The sequence below is a fragment of the Diachasma alloeum genome, unplaced genomic scaffold, assembly GCF_001412515.2.
Source record: "Diachasma alloeum isolate Michigan unplaced genomic scaffold, Dall2.0 Dall_scaffold_00284, whole genome shotgun sequence".
NCBI lineage: Eukaryota > Metazoa > Arthropoda > Insecta > Hymenoptera > Braconidae > Diachasma > Diachasma alloeum.
Genome location: NW_021680423.1, coordinates 670,270 through 688,328, shown reverse-complemented (window position 1 = coordinate 688,328; position 18,059 = coordinate 670,270). Strand labels below are relative to the sequence as shown.

The window sequence follows — 18,059 nt, the reverse complement described above, 5'->3', positions numbered from 1 at the left end:
AGAGAGAGAGAGAGAGAGAGAGAGAGAGAGAGAGAGAGAGAGAGAGAGAGAGAGAGAGAGAGAGCGACTGAAAATGATCTGATCAAGAAAGTTATCGTGACGTGATAATTTGAAATGCCATGGAGATTTATCTCACCTTTCTGGATCATAAGAGTAATCTTCACGGGTTCTTTAGAAACCGTGGTAGCTCTCAAGAAATTAACATCTTCGAAAATAATCGGAACCTCTGTATACAATTTCCCCCTCAACATCCCCACAGTTTCCCAGATGAGCGTCAAGTACCCTGTGGCAGGTAGAAGATTTCGTCCATCGATAACATGCCCTCCCATGTACTCATAATCCTCATCTGAGAGTGTCAACTCCACGGTTCTTTCTCCAGAGGTGATCGTCTCTTGTTCCTGGTAGGATGTAACGTACCAGTTCTCCGAATGATCCCACTTAATGAGAGGAGATAACATAGGAGTCCCTCTGGACACTGGAAATTTGATTTCAGGGTAAAGCTTCCAAATTTGCGGTTGTCGTCCAACATCATACAGCTTTCCAATTGCCTGTAAGATGGCTTCAGCACTGTTTTCATATCCACTTTGAGTGAGAGGGATGGTTTCGGAAATAACAGATCTCTTCAGAGCATCTTGGAAGAGCCCATGCGGTCCAATTTCGATGATGACAGCATCTTCAGGAATTAATGCAGACGTCTCCTCGAAAAGTACATACGAGAGAAAGCTATTTGTATGATATTCAGCGGAAGACAGTCTGGCCTGCCGCGAATCCCATTGGAATTGAGGTACAGATGTGCTGCACCATTTCGAACTCCTAGGTTTAGGCTCTGGAATAATTTTCTGCAGGTGCGCAAAGAGCCTCGATCTAATACCTGCAATGTGCCTGCTATGATAAGCGATATTGCCGCAGGGAATTTCTTCAGCACGGATGTTGTTTAAGTTAAGATGAGCGACAAAGACTTTTATCGACTCTGCAGGACCACTCAGAGTAGACCTTTCAGGACTGTTGTGCCAGACGACTTCGATGTCTGATGGACAGAGATTCTTAAGCTCTCGGTAACCAAGATTGACTATTGCCATTGAACCGCTAATTGTGCTCGTTCCTGATAAAACTAGAGCTAAGGAATATACTCCCAGAATCGTTTGCTCTAGTGTCAGGGAACCATCTGCATAGGCACAGTTCAGTTCTCCAAACGAGTGTCCAATAATACCGTCAGGAATTATATTTAAAGATGTTAGAAGGTCAACAAAACCTATTTGAATAGCAGATATTGCAACGAAGAAATTCAAGATGTTATCGCAAGTCAATCCGGTAGTACTGGTCAGGATACTGAGGATGTCAACTCCATAAAGTTTGAGAATTGAATCACATTTGGTTATGGCATTTGTGAAGACTGAGAATTGGAAAAGAGACGGCCCTATCGCTGGCCACTGGGACTCCAATCCCGAGAAGACGAACCAAACTGGCGATGTGGTTCCTGGATAGTGCTTGATTTCTCGAAGCTTATTTCCGAGTCTTGAGCCACCGAGAATCGTGTAGCCTCGATAAGGGTGACCTGCAAGGTTCTCTGCGTGGAGATCGTGTAACAAGCGAACGTACTCGATGTCAACAGGACGGTTTTCGACCTGAATTCAAATAGAAAAATTTCGGTTATGAACATAGAGAGAAAAATCGATGGAAAATTACTGTATAATTTAGATAATTGAAGAATAAAAATATATTTCAAGGATTCTTATTTCCTAAGTCAACAAAAAAGCGAAACAAAGGATGAATTTCCCTCTTTTCAACGTAATTTCCCCCACGCGAACCGCACAATTTGAGAGGTATTGATAGGAAAGTACAACAAAGAATCCTTTTCTCTGTATTTTTAAGAAATTTCCACAGTCCACCGTTCGATATTTTTATCTTCACATTTCGCATAATTTTTTGTTGATTTTTTTCCCGTGAGTAATGGAAATATTTCGTATTTATATTTTTCAGCACCGCCATATATGAAAGAAAGATTTACTTATATGACGCATGGTGTCTAACACACGTTGCGGGAGAAGTTGGACTTGAACGGATCTCCACTCCTTGGTAAAAATCTTGGCACCGCGCGCGATACCGAACCCATTACACGGTACAACAAAATTACAACCATCCCGTGCCGGAGAATGAAACTTATACCAGTGAATATATTTTTCTGCGCTGATTCCATATCTTTTTGAGAAATAGTGTTAGCCCCCTCCGCTGCTTAAATTGATTGCGCTTAATGATTGAGTATATGTTTATCATAAATTCAAATATCACATTATTCTTTCGTCAAAAAATTTAGGAGGAGGGGAATAATATTTCCGTTATTGTTATCCAGGCTGGAGATTTTCGTCACCACTATCAGTAGTTGCTTCTTATTGACACCTATTTTTTTTTACCATCGACATTGATGCTTTCTCTCACTTTTATATTGGATGACTCGAGCTTTCATGAAAGATAGATCGTTGAACAGAGGCCAGTCAGGTCTGGATACCAATCTATAAGGCGGAACTTGAGTCGCTCGTCTTAAGTCGAGGAGGAAGATGAAACGATTCAGTAAACCCTTGAATCGTGCCCACGCTTGATTCCGTATCGTAAGGGAAGGAAGTCCTTAAATTCTCATTCAAACCAAGTTCAGACTAGAGCAGAATGAAATGATTTTTATTAAATGAATACCTGAAAGCTGGGGACATAGCTCTCGACACAGGCAATCCACACCAATTGATTAACGTCACAGAAATCCCTGAAGCAATCACTCCACAACTCTGGATGTTTTCTTACCAAAGAAATTAGTCTTTGATTCTCTTCAAAAATCATTTTTATATTTTTCTCAGCTCGAAGACGCAACTAATCTGTTGTCTCTCTGGGCTGCTTTACGTCTTAATGGGCGATAAATAAATTTGGATCGTAAGGGAAGTGGGCGCAGTAACATGTGAGTACTGTCGGACTGAGCAGATTGTGGCCCTGAGTGTCAGGTGGGAGACAAGGATTGTAGTAGGGATTGGGAAAAGTGGGGGTAAATTTGACGATCACAATCTCCTCAGTTCAACCATATCTATCAGGGTTCCTCAAGAGGAGAGGAGGAGGCCGCGATAATGAAACAGTACCCAACTCGCTAGAGACAATTTTGAATGGAGAACAGATATGTATAAGTTATTTTATCCTATTATTTCTGCTCGTAAACGAATGGAAGTTGACAACAATGTAGTACACAAAGAATGCAAAGAAATTCTGGATGTTTCATGAATCTCCCTGTGTGAAGAGATAGTTGTGTTTATAGGGATCTCTATAGAGTCAGAATCGATAGGGATCTCCCTATCGATTCTGACTCTATATATTCTGATTCTATATATAGAGATCTCCATAGAGATCCCTATAAACATAACTATCTCTTCCTTCCAAATTTATCGATATCCATGAAAAAGTATCCATGGGGGGGGGGGGCATTTTCTGCTGAACAACTCAGAATTCAAAGGAGATCGCGAAATAGTTTTAGACACTTTTTTTTGTATTTCTCATTCTGCCTTACTTCACGACAATTCCCCCATTTCCCTTAGATTCGAAAATATTCACCCAAAATTCACACTGGAGTGGATCTCACTCATCTCGTTTTATCATTCATCAATTAGGATTATTGAGGAGTCAAGTTGACTCATGTGCATTTTCTACCTTGCCACTGAAGATGATACTCTGCCGATTCACTAACTCCTCGAAATCTATTTTTTTTTGTTCTTCTAAGTTGTGCTACTTTAGTTTGTTTTACCCCCTTACTACTCATTCATCGTGTTATATCCTTAGAACAGTGGAATTAATGATGGAATTTATGGCACAGAGTAGTAATTCTTTTTAACAGAAGACTGTTTTGTAAAATAATTACCAGCTTCACACAGAGGAATGTAAACGGTTAGAGTTATATTACTAGTCCAGGAGTTTAAGAACTATCGCTTGAAAGTTCTGGAATTGAAAAGAATTCCTCGAGAATGCAAAAATTCACCGGACTGTTTCTATTACCTACGTGTAATGTGCACACCAAAGTCTCAGAGGGAAGCCACCATACCATCTCTGAAGACATCTTATGAGAAAGTTTTTGGAAAGGTAATTCTAAATCTGGATAAACCTTGGGTTCCACATTACTACTGCAACCATTGTCGTCGCAAGATTCAGCTCTCAGTTGAAAAAGAGACAAAAGATGCCCTTTAGAGTCCCAGCAAGATAGAGACAGCAGACTAATCACCTGATAGATTGTTACTTCTGCCTAACTGATTTATTAGGATACAACATGAAGAGTAAACACCTGATCAAATATCTAAGTGTTGACTTCATTGATTTACCATCATCATCTCCAAAATCAAGCCCAACCACTGAAAATCCAAGTGATGATTCACCTTCATCCCCGTCCGACCAATCAACTGAAAAAGAGAACGGTCAAAAAATAAGTGACAACCCAGAGTACGTTCCTCACGAACCGACATCAATAAGCCGTTCGGGATCTTTGAGCCAAGAACAGCTGGATGACTTGGTTAGAAAAACAGACGTCTCAAAATCGATAGCAGAGTTATTGGGTTCCAGGTTGAAAGGATGGAATTGTTTGCAACCTGGTGTACGAATTATACATTACCTCCATCGAGATGAGGAGTTGTGTGAGTTTTTGCGGCAAGACCCACTGCTTCGCTATTGCATGAATGTTGATGGTTTGATAAAGGGAATGGGTGTCAAGTATGACCCAAAAGAGTGGCGTCTGTTCATTGACCCTTCTTGTAGCAGCTTAAAAGCTGTTCTCCTCCACATAGGAACTGCTCTCCCATCAGTCCCAATTGCATATTCTACCAATTTAAAGGAAACTCATGAAACTGTCAAGTACGTACTGGAGAAAGTCGACTACGAACGTCACCAATTCCCTAGTAATGGGAATGCAATTGGGATTTACGAAGTACGGGTGCTTCCTTTGCCCGCGGGATAGTCGTGCTCAAAAACAGCATTATACACAAGAGAGCTGGCCCCTACGGGAAGATTTCATTTCTGGTGAACGAAATGTGGTCTGAACGCCCTTTGCACCTGCTGAGAAAATCTGTTTACCCTTTATATCAAACTCGGAGTAATAAAGAATTTTGTGAAAGCTCTTCAGAAAGATGGGCCGGCACTGTATTACTTTAAAGAACTATTTTCAAAACTCACTTTTTCAGAAGACATTGAATGAAATCGAGAAGAAAACATGGAATTCCGTCAAAAGAGTCTTCAATGAGTTTCTTGGAAGTCACCGTTCTACAGACTACGAACAAATCGTTGCTGAGATGCTCGAGAATTTCCAAGAAATGGGATGTAATTTGTCGTTAAAAGTGCATTTCCTTTACTCTCATTTGGATTGTTTCCTGAGAGATTTGGTCGACGTTTGTGATGAGCATGGGGAGAGATTCCATCATATCAAGACATGGCAGTCATGGAAAAGCGATACCATGGGAAAAAGCCCATAAATATGCTAGCAGACTACTGTTGGACACTGATCACGGCAGACAATACCACTCACAAATGAAAGTCACTCAGGATTTCTTTGCGAGTTCTTGATGATGCAAAAAAAATGAAATGTTGATGGAAAAACGTTCATGAATTTGTTATACATATTGTTGAAATGTTGAATGTGACGTATTGAGATCGATCAATACGTCGATTTATTTAATAATTATAATTATTATGCCCAAAGTGGTGGACAATGGGAACGGGAAACGAGATTTCTCATTTCCTTCATCCAAAGATTGCTCAGCAGTCCCACGGTGTCCCATGGACACCAGCGTAAGCAGTTCCACGGTTTCTACAGGTCCAGTTCAGGGTGCTGAACTGTTTGACTGTGTAGGTTTCTATACAAACGAATGCACGAAACCGTATTAGTGAAGAAAACCGTGGGATTGCTTAGGTAAGCATTTTGGGACTTTGACGAGTTTGGACGACTCGGGAAGCACCAGAGTACGTCAGCGTACGATCAGGAGCGAAACAGAGCGGATCTCTGAGCTCAGGCCTTCAGCCAACCAATAACAAAGTCGAGTCAAGGTCCCAAAGTCGAGTCAAGAACCGCGTTATACCGACCCATTAAACACTACCGTGTATAAATTAAAGTTAATATATAGTTATTTTACCAACATCAGTACGGTCGGTTTAATATCGTTAACCCTCCCTCTATCCTTCACTTATCCCTCCGATTGAGCGAACCACCCGTGAGCTCACCGAGACTAGCCGAGGTCGGAGTGAAACAAGAGTATTAAAGGACAAATAAACTCCTAACGTCACATGAATAAAGGAAAATTTGATTTTTCATCGATTTTGGTAATGCAATAGAAAAGGGGACGGGCCTCCGGGTTCTCTTTCAAGTCTATTGCGAGTGATTCCTTTCCTGAGGAGTTGGATGTAAAAAAACTGACCGAGAGTATGTTATTAGTACAAATGAATCGTGAGAAATCATAATTTTAGTCTCTCAAGCAATACTCTCTCGAAGCGGCAGAAAATACTCCAAACTGGGCGATTCAATATTCCACCAATGAGCATTCTCCATTTTTTTCAATTATTCAAGTCGAATGACACTCTTGACAAACCTGACGGACATACTCCTGTTACAGTAGAGCAATCTTTTGCCGTGTCCAATCAAGATCCATAATTTTGAACCTCAGAAAATTCCAATCTTATAAGACGTGGAGAGTCTGAATTGAATTTGGCGTCGATTCTCGCGGGTGAAAACAATTGCCGACTGCCCCCCTCTGCGCCATTCCATTTTTCCACAATTTTATTTTTTTAATGCTAATAACTTAATTTTTTAGGCCAATATTGCCCGGCTTAATTTCCAAAATGATTTTTGAATCGATTGCACGGAGTTTTTATGAGATAATGGTTTTTTTTTCAGCTGTCATTCGATCAAAATTTCAAATTTTTATTCATCTCCAAGATCCTCTATTTTCGTCATTTTTCCAACTTTAACACTTTTTTCCCAGAACCGGAGGGGACTAGGACGATTTCTCAAAAAGATTTTGAATCAGCGCAGAAAAATATATCCAGTAATATAAGTTTCATTCTCCGGCCCGGGGTGGCCCTAATTTAATTGCACTGTGTTATCAGTTTGATTTTGTAGTCAAATATTATTTTCAGTTAATTATATTGATCTTATTTCAACTCGTGTTCGGTTATTGAGAAGAAACCCTCATCAATCCTCCCCTAAACATTCCAAAATGGCAAACTCCCCGTGAGCTCGTACCGAGACTAATCGGTTTTAATTTTCCAGTCGAAATGTGACTTGATTAAGGAAGGACGAAAACCTCCCACGTCATACTTACATCTGCCAAAATGGTTTCAACAGCATCCTCAGTCCTTCCGGAAGCAATAACGAGCCTCGGCAGATCATCCTGAGGTGCACCACCATTGATCTTCTCCTTAGGATTCGACTTGAGCAAAACATGGGCATTGGCACCACCGAAGCCAAACGAACTAATACCAACGTATCCTCCACTCCAAGGCGTTGGTTCAATAACAACCTTTAGTTTTCCATCTGCAAGCGCTTTGACACCCTCACGTGGCTCCTTATAATGTAAATTCGGTGGAATAATGCCAGTTTCATTGGCAATAACAACTTTAGCAATTTGACCCATCCCACTAGCCGGCTCAGCATGCCCAATGTTAGATTTAACTGAGCCAATTTTCAGTGGTTCTTTTCTACCAGGACAGAAGATGGCTTCAATTGCATTCAGCTCCTCAGGGTCTCCCACCTTCGTACCAGTACCATGAGCCTCAAGATATGCCAATGAAGATGGTGATACTTTGCACTCTTCATAGAAATCCTTCAGGAGAACACTCTGAATCTGACTCGATGGGAACGTAATTCCCTGTGGTTTAAAACCGTCGCAATTCGTTTTTGCATGAATCATGTTTGCATAAATACGCTTTGCATCCTTGGCTTTCTGAAGAAAAACGACGCTTATAGTCTCACCCCTCGCATAACCATTCGCGCTGTTATCAAACGGTTTCGATCGACCGTCACGAGACAAAACACCTGGAATAATCAAATTATTTCTTTTGATATCTTCATTCATTGCCTCCCTTAATCTATATGATTCAACACTCATTTCACGCTTTTTTACCTAAACGCGAAAATTGAAATGACACATAGGGGTGAAGACAAAGATTGGTGCCACCAACGAGAGCATAATCACACAGACCAGTCCGGAGGGCTCTGTATGCATGCTCCATGGCGAAGAGACTCGAACTGCAGGCAGAATCGACAGTGTAACTTGGTCCTTTTACTCCCAGCCATTGACTCAATCGATTCGCTAGCATAGCCCGGCACGATCCAGTAACACCATACCCATCTTTCTATTCAGCAAAAAAGAATTAATTGATCAATAATTGATTAATCAAACAATCATAACTCTCATTGAGAAGAACATTGAATTCAAGTGGGATCAAAATTTCACTATAGAATAAAAGAAAAAATCATGTGCACCTGAAGTTTTTGGTAAATCCAAACGATCTCAGACTCTGCGCAACATGCCCCCACGAACACCCCAGTGTTAGTGCCTCTCAAGTTCTTGGGATTGACTCCAGCATCAACGATAGCTTCATAAGCGTGCTCCATCAACATTCTACCCTGGGGATCCATTGTGTGGGCTTCCTTAAAGTCATAACCGAAAAAAGCTGCGTCAAACTTCTCAATATAATTTACTTTTCCAGTCGCTTGGGGAATTTCCGGGTGATCTGTGGAGAGATAAAGTGGCTTATTATACTTAAATGAAGAATATACTTTAATATATATTTTTCGCTCCTCTCATATCTGTGATACTCGAGACGCATGACATATGCACGGAGAGAAAAATATAGGAAAAATTACTGTTGCCGTAAAATGAGTTCATTTCATTGGATCCGATGTCAGCATCGGAAATTTTATTGCAGAATAGAGAAATTTCTCACGTATTCACAGCGAACGATTCCTGTATGATTACGTACGCAACAAAATTTCGGGTGATGGCACAAGAATTTTTTCGGATCCGTCGAAATAAACCCATTTTACCGTGCGCAGCAGTATTTTGCCTGTATCTTTTGCCCCATATGGAAAAAATATCTAAGCAAATGATTGTTCGGAATTCGTAAGATAAAATTCTTGATATCACCTGCTGAGACCGTTCGCAGATTGTGATGCTTTCATAAAAAATTATTGTTCTTTCTAAAAGAAAAAGAATGGCATGAGCAATATCTCGAATCGAAAATGAGAACTCGAACATGGCGGATATCTTAGACAAATGGAAAAAGTAAGGCGTTTTTCATGAGTGCAATCGTCAAAACATGAATAAACGAATCATGAATGTTCAAATCATTAGGTTATAGGAAAATAGAGTAATTCTACTTTCTTAATACTGCATTTACTGAGGTTTTCTTCGAATAAAGTCGATTAGAATTAATAGAATTCAATCTAAGTGAAAATGTTGATCGATTTTTTTTACTTTCAATAAATAATATTAGTATGCAGATTCAAAATTCCTTATATAAATAAAAAAAAGCTGTGAGTCAATACTCCTAATTAAGTTTTAATTTTCAGTTTGGCGCTGAAAACACGAGATGCCAATATTCTAAGCACGCAATTATATTGATGAGCCGAACAATATATTCATTGAATTACCGTATGAATAAACGAAAAATTGACAACAGAGCGGACAGGCACTTTTATCAGAGTATCAACAAACATTTAATTTTAGAAATTCACACTCTCCAGTGTGTTCTATAAGAAATTGATTGTAATTATAGTATGAGAACACAGGAATTGGAACATGAGCAAACCATTTATTGTGATATGAAAATTTAATAGCTGATGAATTGGGAATATGATTCTCATCGGTGGTATTGCTTTTTACAATGAAAATGATTATAAACAATTAATTGAAAAATGGATAATCGAATCTGACAGGAAAAGACGCATAATGAAAGGGCATCACTGCCCCGGCTGCTTACGGCCGCGGTGGCGCTAGTCATTGGCAGATCCTCAAAGACGAAGCGTCATTTCGGTACTGCAACAATGCTTTCATAGGATTCAACCAATTCTTAGTATTACTACCGAGACGTTCAACATGATCGGAATATTTTCAAAGATGCGATCCCTTTATACTCGCGTTTCAAGATTGACTACGAAATATTGAATACCATTGATTTGAGGGCGCATCTACGAGGGTGCCGACCGCATGTAGGCACAGGCATAATCATTGCTTCGAAGACGGATATGCCCACAAATATGAACATAAACAAGGATGAGGACATAGACATAGCGTCGGAGATAAGACTGAAGGGCAGTAATACCGGAGTAGGCATGGTGCTTGCCTCTTCGATGAGATATAACCAGAACGAATAGAAAAGATGGAAGACGCGTGCTAGCATTTACCACGGTGTTCAATGTATCATGGTGTGTTAAAAAAAGCTGTGAGTCAATACTCCTAATTAAGTTTTAAATAAAATAATTTGTTGCGAATTCCCAAATGATTCTGGAAATCGATTAAAAATACTTTTACATAGGGGAAGGTGGGCCAAAGTGGAACGTTTGTTATCGACTCAAAATCCCAATGTCTCTGTTGACAAAATAAAGATATTCTAAAGTATAAGCTCATTTAATAATGAATGACTCAAAGAATTTGAGGAAAAAAATTAATAAAAACATACAAAAACACGTCCGTGGACTAAAAAACAAAGATAAAAGAATAATGAGAATGAAAACGATTGCACATACAGGTGATTGAGCCGGAGGAAAAGAGCAAATACGCCAAGAATATCAAGCACTGAAGTAGATCACAAATGTTCCATTTTGCCCTACCCTTCTCTGTTTTCCAAAAATACCTGCTAATTTTTGCTTTATCCTATTGTATTCCACGTCGGAGTTCAAGGGAAAAATCCCATGGAAATTTCATGCACTAGCACGATAATTTCTATTGTTCCGTAACTTTTCTGATGGTTCAGATACCCAATAGTGCTGTAGTTTTCCTTATCTCCCAGAAATTTTACACATAGCACGATTTTTTATCCCATGTATTTTATTTTCCAGTACACGGAGAGAGAAACTTTACCATAATTCTAGTGACAGCAGGGGCAAAAGGACACAAGCTGAGGGCCTGGAAAAAATTCCGAGCCTGCAAGTTTATATGAAATTCTCCCAGAAATAGCCAAGAATTTTAGTCAACATCACCCGAGTAGAAATTTTAGTACTTGACTGGTCAGGGCCTGGTCCACTGTGCTATTGGAAAGATTCGATCCTGTTAAGATTGCCACATCAGGACCTAATCGGAAATCTAATGTAAAGCATTTATGCCTTTATCAGGTTTGGAAATCAGATTCTGATTATAATCAGAATCTAATTTCCAAACCTAATAAAGGCCATGACAGGCAGTCACGTCTCGCCCTTGCCTGGTTAACAGACTTTGTTACTAATGAATAAATTGCTGTCTGGATTAATAAATTAGGCGAAAAATACATAATAAATGAATAAATATTGGTCCGAGAACAGGCGGGTCGAGAAAATAAAGGAAAAAAATCACCCGGAGCGGGACTTGAATTCTGAACGTTTCGGTTAGTAATTCTGTACCCTATCCACTCGACTACCGTGTCATTCTTGGAAATGACTATTTGTTTTGTGCATATCAATAATACTCCCAATAACATGATAGGGGAGAGTACGGCAAAACGGACCCCAGGCCAAAACGGACCACTGACAGAAAATTGATAATTTTTGTTTCTGCTTCCGAATGGAGCAAATTCGAAATCATTTGTGGTTTGAGGTGATTAGCAAATCTGATCAAATTACAGTTCAACGACACTTGTTGTCTATAAAACCCCTGTAATGGTTACGATTCAAGAAACTCACTTTTAATTCAACACATTCAGTGTTCCTGATTTGAAGAAAAGAATAAAAACAAAAATTACCAATTTTCTGTCAGTGGTCTGTTTTGCCCTAGGGATCCGTTTTGCGCTGCCGGTCCGTTTTACCCTACCCTCCCCTAGTATTGAACTAATCTACAATAATATCAATTAGTATAACATTCCTGATAATCATCCCGCCTCCTCTCCGACCCTCCCGCCTTTTCCACTTCCACCCCAACTCTTTGCTTGGTAAAAATTTTGGTAAAAGTCCCGTACGGCAAGCCTTACACGGACCTGATCATCGCCGGATCAGGTTCGCCGTACTGAATTTATAAAATTTTCGAAGTTAAGGATTGTCTGGATACCTTACCCGGTCCTGATCATGGCCGAATCGAATTGGTAGTATGCGGTATACTCAACGAGTACTCATATTCAATTAAGGCAGACGGAAAAATTCCCTGGTATTGGTCTTATTAGACATGTCGGATAGAACTTCAATTTTTTTTTTACGGTACGCTCAAAAGGCCCTGACTTGGGCATGATTAGGCATGCCTGCTTGAACTTTAGAATTTTATTGGTAAGGTGAACATGCAATGGTCCCCTTCCGATCCTGATGTGGCATGCTGTAATCAATCAGGTATACCGTATTGATACCGGAACAGGGTCTTTCCTGCCAAAAGACCTGCCTGATGAAATTTCTACTTGAGCACTAGATTTTTTTTCATGAATACGGAGAGGATTCCATACACAATTCATAAAGACACGTTTTCGCGCGCGAAGTACCCTAGTCGAAAATTCAAAATTATAGCGTTACATACCTGATCAAAAACTGATAAGGTAACCTGATCAGTGTCTGATCAAGACCTGACTAAAATTTCCACTCGGGTATGATTCAAATTGAGAGTGAAATTCGTAAGTGTCCTGGTAGCTCAGATGGTAAGAGCACCCGACGCGACATTGGGAGGTCCCGGGTTCGATTCCCGGCTAGGAAGTTACTAATTTTTTCTCTCAAAAAATTTTAAATTTAATTAATGCCTAATGATGGTAGGCGGCGAAACCCTAGTGGCAAATTCAAAATTATAGCGTTACATGCCTGATCAAAAACTGATAAGGTAATCTGATCAGTGTCTAATCAAGACCTGACTAAAATTTCCACTCGGGTAAAAGTTCACGCTCTTCATTTACTTGCCTAATATCCAGCGACGAGAATCATCAGTGATCAGATCAACTTTGTTCATAAGATTTTCTCGAAATTGGTGCAAATTATCAGACTCTGGAAATCTTCCAGAAATACCAGATATAACAATCTCTTCATCAGGATCCATTGGGGTTTTCAAAAACGGATTGTAAGGAAGAACTTCTTGTAATGCCATAATTTATTCCTTTCACTGAACTTGATAAGTACTATCTATTTATACCGTAATAATTACTTCTACGAAATCTTGAAAATTCACTCCTCACATGGGATTATCAGAAAATCGATTCAGTATTTATTGTGGCTTCAAACGATGAAGCTACAGAGTGAATCTCCGACTTCACACCGACACAATAAATCGCTGCAGGCTGTTCTAGTCTTCTTATAACATCACCCCTTTCCCACTTTCTAGAATTAGCATATGAAACGAGGGGATTTGATTAGCCGTCCGGGTCAATTCAATATTATTTAATTCCACAATTGTTCTGCGCAATTGCCCTAATCAGAATCAGATGGACGGTGACTTCCGCTCGGTGGTAACACTATTTACTATTCTAAATAATTCTGATAGCAGTGCACTTGAATATATTGAAACTATCCATTGCTTACAATTCCGATCTGATAAAAAGAGATTCACTCGCCGAAAGAATTTGACTCGTTTGCCATGAATTTTTTCTAAACTTCCTGTCGCCCGTCTGCGGCCTATACGAGTTGTATTGCCTTCCTTCTATTGAATTATAACCTCAGATTCTAATGGAACTCTGCTTAAAACGGTACAATTTTTATAATTTTTCCAAAATTTTTGTAAATTTTTCTAATTATCTACATGCTGATAAGAGAATAATTAATGCCAATCAAGTCAATTGAGCGTTGATTTTCAACAACGAAGTGCTCATACTGAAGCACCATATACGAACAAAATTTCATAGAAAAATAAAACGCATTTACTAAATAATTCTATCTGATTTCTATTGGACTTCTATTGAAAATTTCATTCGTTTATCGTCGATTCTACCGACAAAATTTCGGAGCTTTCCAGTGCATTTTTTTCAATAGGTAAAATCTTTTGTTTTTTATCTTTCTGTACAATTCATTAGAATGAGATTGTTTCTGTAAAAATTCCTCGGCTCAAATGTTTCAAGTTTTTTTGCTCGATCTGTTCAATTCCTTAAGTACGGGGTACTTTTGTCATTAACCACGTTGCGCACTAAATAGCAACACGATTCACTAATTTGACAACAATGTTTATACGAACTTATAAATTTCTATATTTTCGAAAATATTGAACATTTCACAGACGCTGGGTTTGAGGGATTAATTGAGAGCAGAAACAAAATTGATGAAACAAAACCTAAAAAATTAAATAAGTTCTTCAGAACTATGGAAATCTTTTATTTTTTGTTCCAATCAAGTATTTTCTTTTGAATATTTCCCATTTCTTGAGATGCCCTGAAAAGCTTCGGAATGTTTCAGAACTTCAATAAAATTTCAATATCATGTTTTTAGGAATACATTAGATTTTTCTATGAAATTTTTCGAGACCTGCTGAAAATTTGAAAAATAAAAACAAATATTGTAGACCAGTCATTTCGCAGAAATAGGATCAATGGCAATGAATATAAAAATGCATTTTTCCTCAACCTTCTCTTAATTTTTCTGCCACGAAAAAAACAATAGTTTTTTTCGTTGAAACCATTTTATCAGAGCCGAGCCCTAAAAAAATATTTCAATTAAATTGATGCCATTGACGATTTTTGAAAATTCTCCTCATTGCTTTCAAAATATTTTAATGACTCTCCACTGATTGAGAGAATTAATACTCATGTTACAAATTACCAACAATGAATCAAATTGTGCCGTGTGGTTTCCAGCGATATCAAACTCTTTAACAATCCAAATCATTTTGTAATAAATACAAAATCGATTTCGCTACCGAAATCAATCTTAAAACATTCGTCTTATTAGGCTAATGTGTAAAAAAAATTAATTAACATTGTTATAAGCTTATCAGCTCATAACAATACTCATATCAACCTCTCAATTTGAGAATTAAGCATTGAGCGTCGCTGTGCGTCTCTCGAATTTATAAATACCTTAAGAGGGTATTGAACTCGGTCACTCATTATTGAGTATTTGTTATTCGTTAACGCCAGTGTGGAGTCTATTTTTTTTAATGAGCTGGAGAGTACTTCATTTGATTCATTGAAAATTCAAAAATTCAAGTCTCGAACTGCGACTCCCCGGTAAACAAAATTGTCCAATGAGTTAAAATTTATCAGCAATTCTTGGATACTATTATCCTCAAAATGGCGGATACTACTCGACCTCCAAAATTAATCGAATATTTCCCTCATGTTTTCCTGCGTATCAACTATCGGGATAAGTTTTGCACAAGAATTTTAATCTCCAAAACTTCTCCCTTTCGTTGCTACGCAACAAAATAATCGGGGAAAAATTCAGTAATTTTGGAGGTCTTGTGATATTACTACTGAGAATTTCCGCCCTCCTGGATTCGCCCAATCGGAGCGCAGTATTCGAGGTCACGTGAAACCTTCATGCCAGAATTATTTTTATAATTCACCGGGCTACGGGTGAATTATCAAACTGATAATTCCACAGTAGTAGCCTGTTAATTGTTCTCCAGGTTTTTGACATTTCACCTTGTGAAAAATGGCTTTATGTGAGGTTGTGTTGATTTAAATCGAGATAAAGAGTCCTCTGAAGTGAGTCGATTTGCTCCAGCATTTGTTTTTTCCCCCTTCTGTGAGATGTTCGTGTAAGGTGCCACGTGACCTCGACCACTGCACTCTAATTTCTCGAACCCAGCAGGAAGGAAATTCTCCTCCGAATACCCCTCGACCTTCAAAATTCATCGAATATTTTCCTCAAACTTCCCTGCGTATCAACGATCGTGATGAGTTTTGCAGAAAAATCCCTCGCGTTTCGCGCTCGTGATTTTTATCCTGCAAAACTCATCCCTCTCGTTGCTACGCAACGAAGCTATCGGGAAATATTCGATGATTTTGAAGGTCTTGGGGTATTACAATAACTGAATATATCCTTGAATTTTCCAGACAGTAACACATGATGCGATTTAAAGGGGAAGAATCATGAAATTTCAGATTCAACAGACAATTGAGTGTATTTCCGCACTGAATAATAATGTTCAATTGGAGATTTGAATGAATTGAGGAATTCTCGTATTTATGCAGCTTATTAAATATCTTCTATAGAATAATTGCACAAAAAACAAATAGAATTCTTATAAAATTTCGATAAAAATATAATTGAATTTCTTAGAAAAAGCGCCAGGTTTTTCGATTGAATTTTTTCATACGTTTCGGGATTTTAAAACCTGCACAACTTGATACTCTAGTTAGTTTGCAGAAAATTCTGAGGGAAATACCCGATGAATTTTGAAGCTCAAGGGGTAGAGACGACTGTACCAGGGCAGGTGTTTCCTTCAAGTGAGGTTTTTCCCTTGTTTCTCTGGCGAATGCGTGCTAGGGGGTTAGGGGGGAGGGGGGAGATAAGGTGAAATTCGAAAAAACTCGAGAGGGTATACGAGAGAGAAAGAATTTATTTTACTTCTAATAGAAAGAGAAGAACAAGGATAAATAATTGTGTGAAGAAAAGGATAAAATTGATTCGAGTAATTCCTATTGAAAAGGTGTCGATAGAAAAAAATGCTCGAGAAAGATAGAATCATACTGATTTTTCTATAAAATAGTTTTTATTAGATATTTTCTGAAAGTAGAATCCCACAAATATCAGTAGAATATTCAATATAACATCAATAGGAATGTAATATAATTGTCTATCGATTCGCTCGATTTCTCGCCCATTATACCACGAGAGCTGCAAAATTATGTTGAAATAAATCACAAGCGTGAAGCAGGAGTATTCGGGCGGTTATTTTCCCGTGCAAATTTCACGAGCGGTTTACTTCACGGGATATATTTTGTATTTTAATAATCTATGAATAATATCATACAAGAATAATCTATGAAATAGTTTCGTGCGTTTCCCTCCCATCTTGATTATTTATACGTTTCTCAAGCATCTATTTACGCACGAAAAAATTTTATAGAAAATTCTAGCGAATTCCCTAGAAAATTCTATTGGACTTCTATTAAATTATCTATAAATTTTTTGCCGTTTCTATTGACATTTTTAATAGAAAACATTATATAGAAAAAGTCAATAGAATTTCATGTTTCTATAAAACTTATTCTATTGAGATATTTTCTATAAAATTTTCTTGGCTCAAATTTTCAAATTTTTTTTCATTCCATTTTTATAGCTTTTTTCTTCGCGTAATTATTTTCAGATTAAAAATTTCGCGTTTCTTTCAACGCGATTTTTTCTGGATTAGATTTTGACATTTCCTCCGAGACAGAAATGTCGATAAAGCAGATGAGCCCCTCCCCCCCCCCCCCCTTGTCTGTTAGGGTTCAATTGTTTTATCGAGATTTCTGTCTCCGAAGAAATACGTCAAAATCCAAACCAGCAAAAATCGCTTGGAAAGAAACATAAAATGTTTAATCTGAAAATAATCACGCGAAGAAAAACGCTATTATTTTCTTTCCTTCAAGAAAATCAAACAAAAAAATTTGAAAATTTGAGCCGAAGAAAATCTATGGGGAATCGATTTCTATTGACTTTTTCTACAGAATATTTCCGATCAAACATGTCAATAGAAACGGCAAACAACTTGTAGAAAATTTGATAGAAATCCAATAGAATTTTCTAGCGAATTTGCTAAGATTTTCTATTAAATTTTTTCATTCGTGATTGCCAATTAATCGATCTTATGTACGCCATTTTGTACCCGTCTATAACAACAATTGTGACAATATTATTTGCAATTGACAGGAAACGATCGAGTTTGACCCTCAAACTCAGCAGCAGGAAAACGTTCAGCAGTCCAGGAATGATGAGGAGGCTGGTGTCAATGGGAGTGCTGAACAATAGTTGCTATCGCAGA

At 38.3% G+C, this 18,059-nt stretch overlaps 1 protein-coding gene across 1 annotated transcript in view; it reads right to left on the bottom strand.

Annotated features, from left to right (window-relative positions):
- The window catches only part of LOC107038445 (fatty acid synthase), a 27,092-nt gene extending 13,842 nt beyond the window's left edge, over positions 1 to 13,250 (bottom strand). Inside the window, exons 1-5 of the mRNA XM_015257540.2 lie at positions 13,067 to 13,250; positions 8,489 to 8,739; positions 8,127 to 8,358; positions 7,326 to 8,038; positions 137 to 1,625 (exon numbers count right to left, since the gene is read on the bottom strand). Of these exons, the coding sequence (XP_015113026.1) occupies positions 137 to 1,625; positions 7,326 to 8,038; positions 8,127 to 8,358; positions 8,489 to 8,739; positions 13,067 to 13,250 (2,869 nt within the window). The remainder of the gene's footprint in view (positions 1 to 136; positions 1,626 to 7,325; positions 8,039 to 8,126; positions 8,359 to 8,488; positions 8,740 to 13,066) is intronic.
- Between the last annotated feature and the right edge of the window lie 4,809 nt (positions 13,251 to 18,059).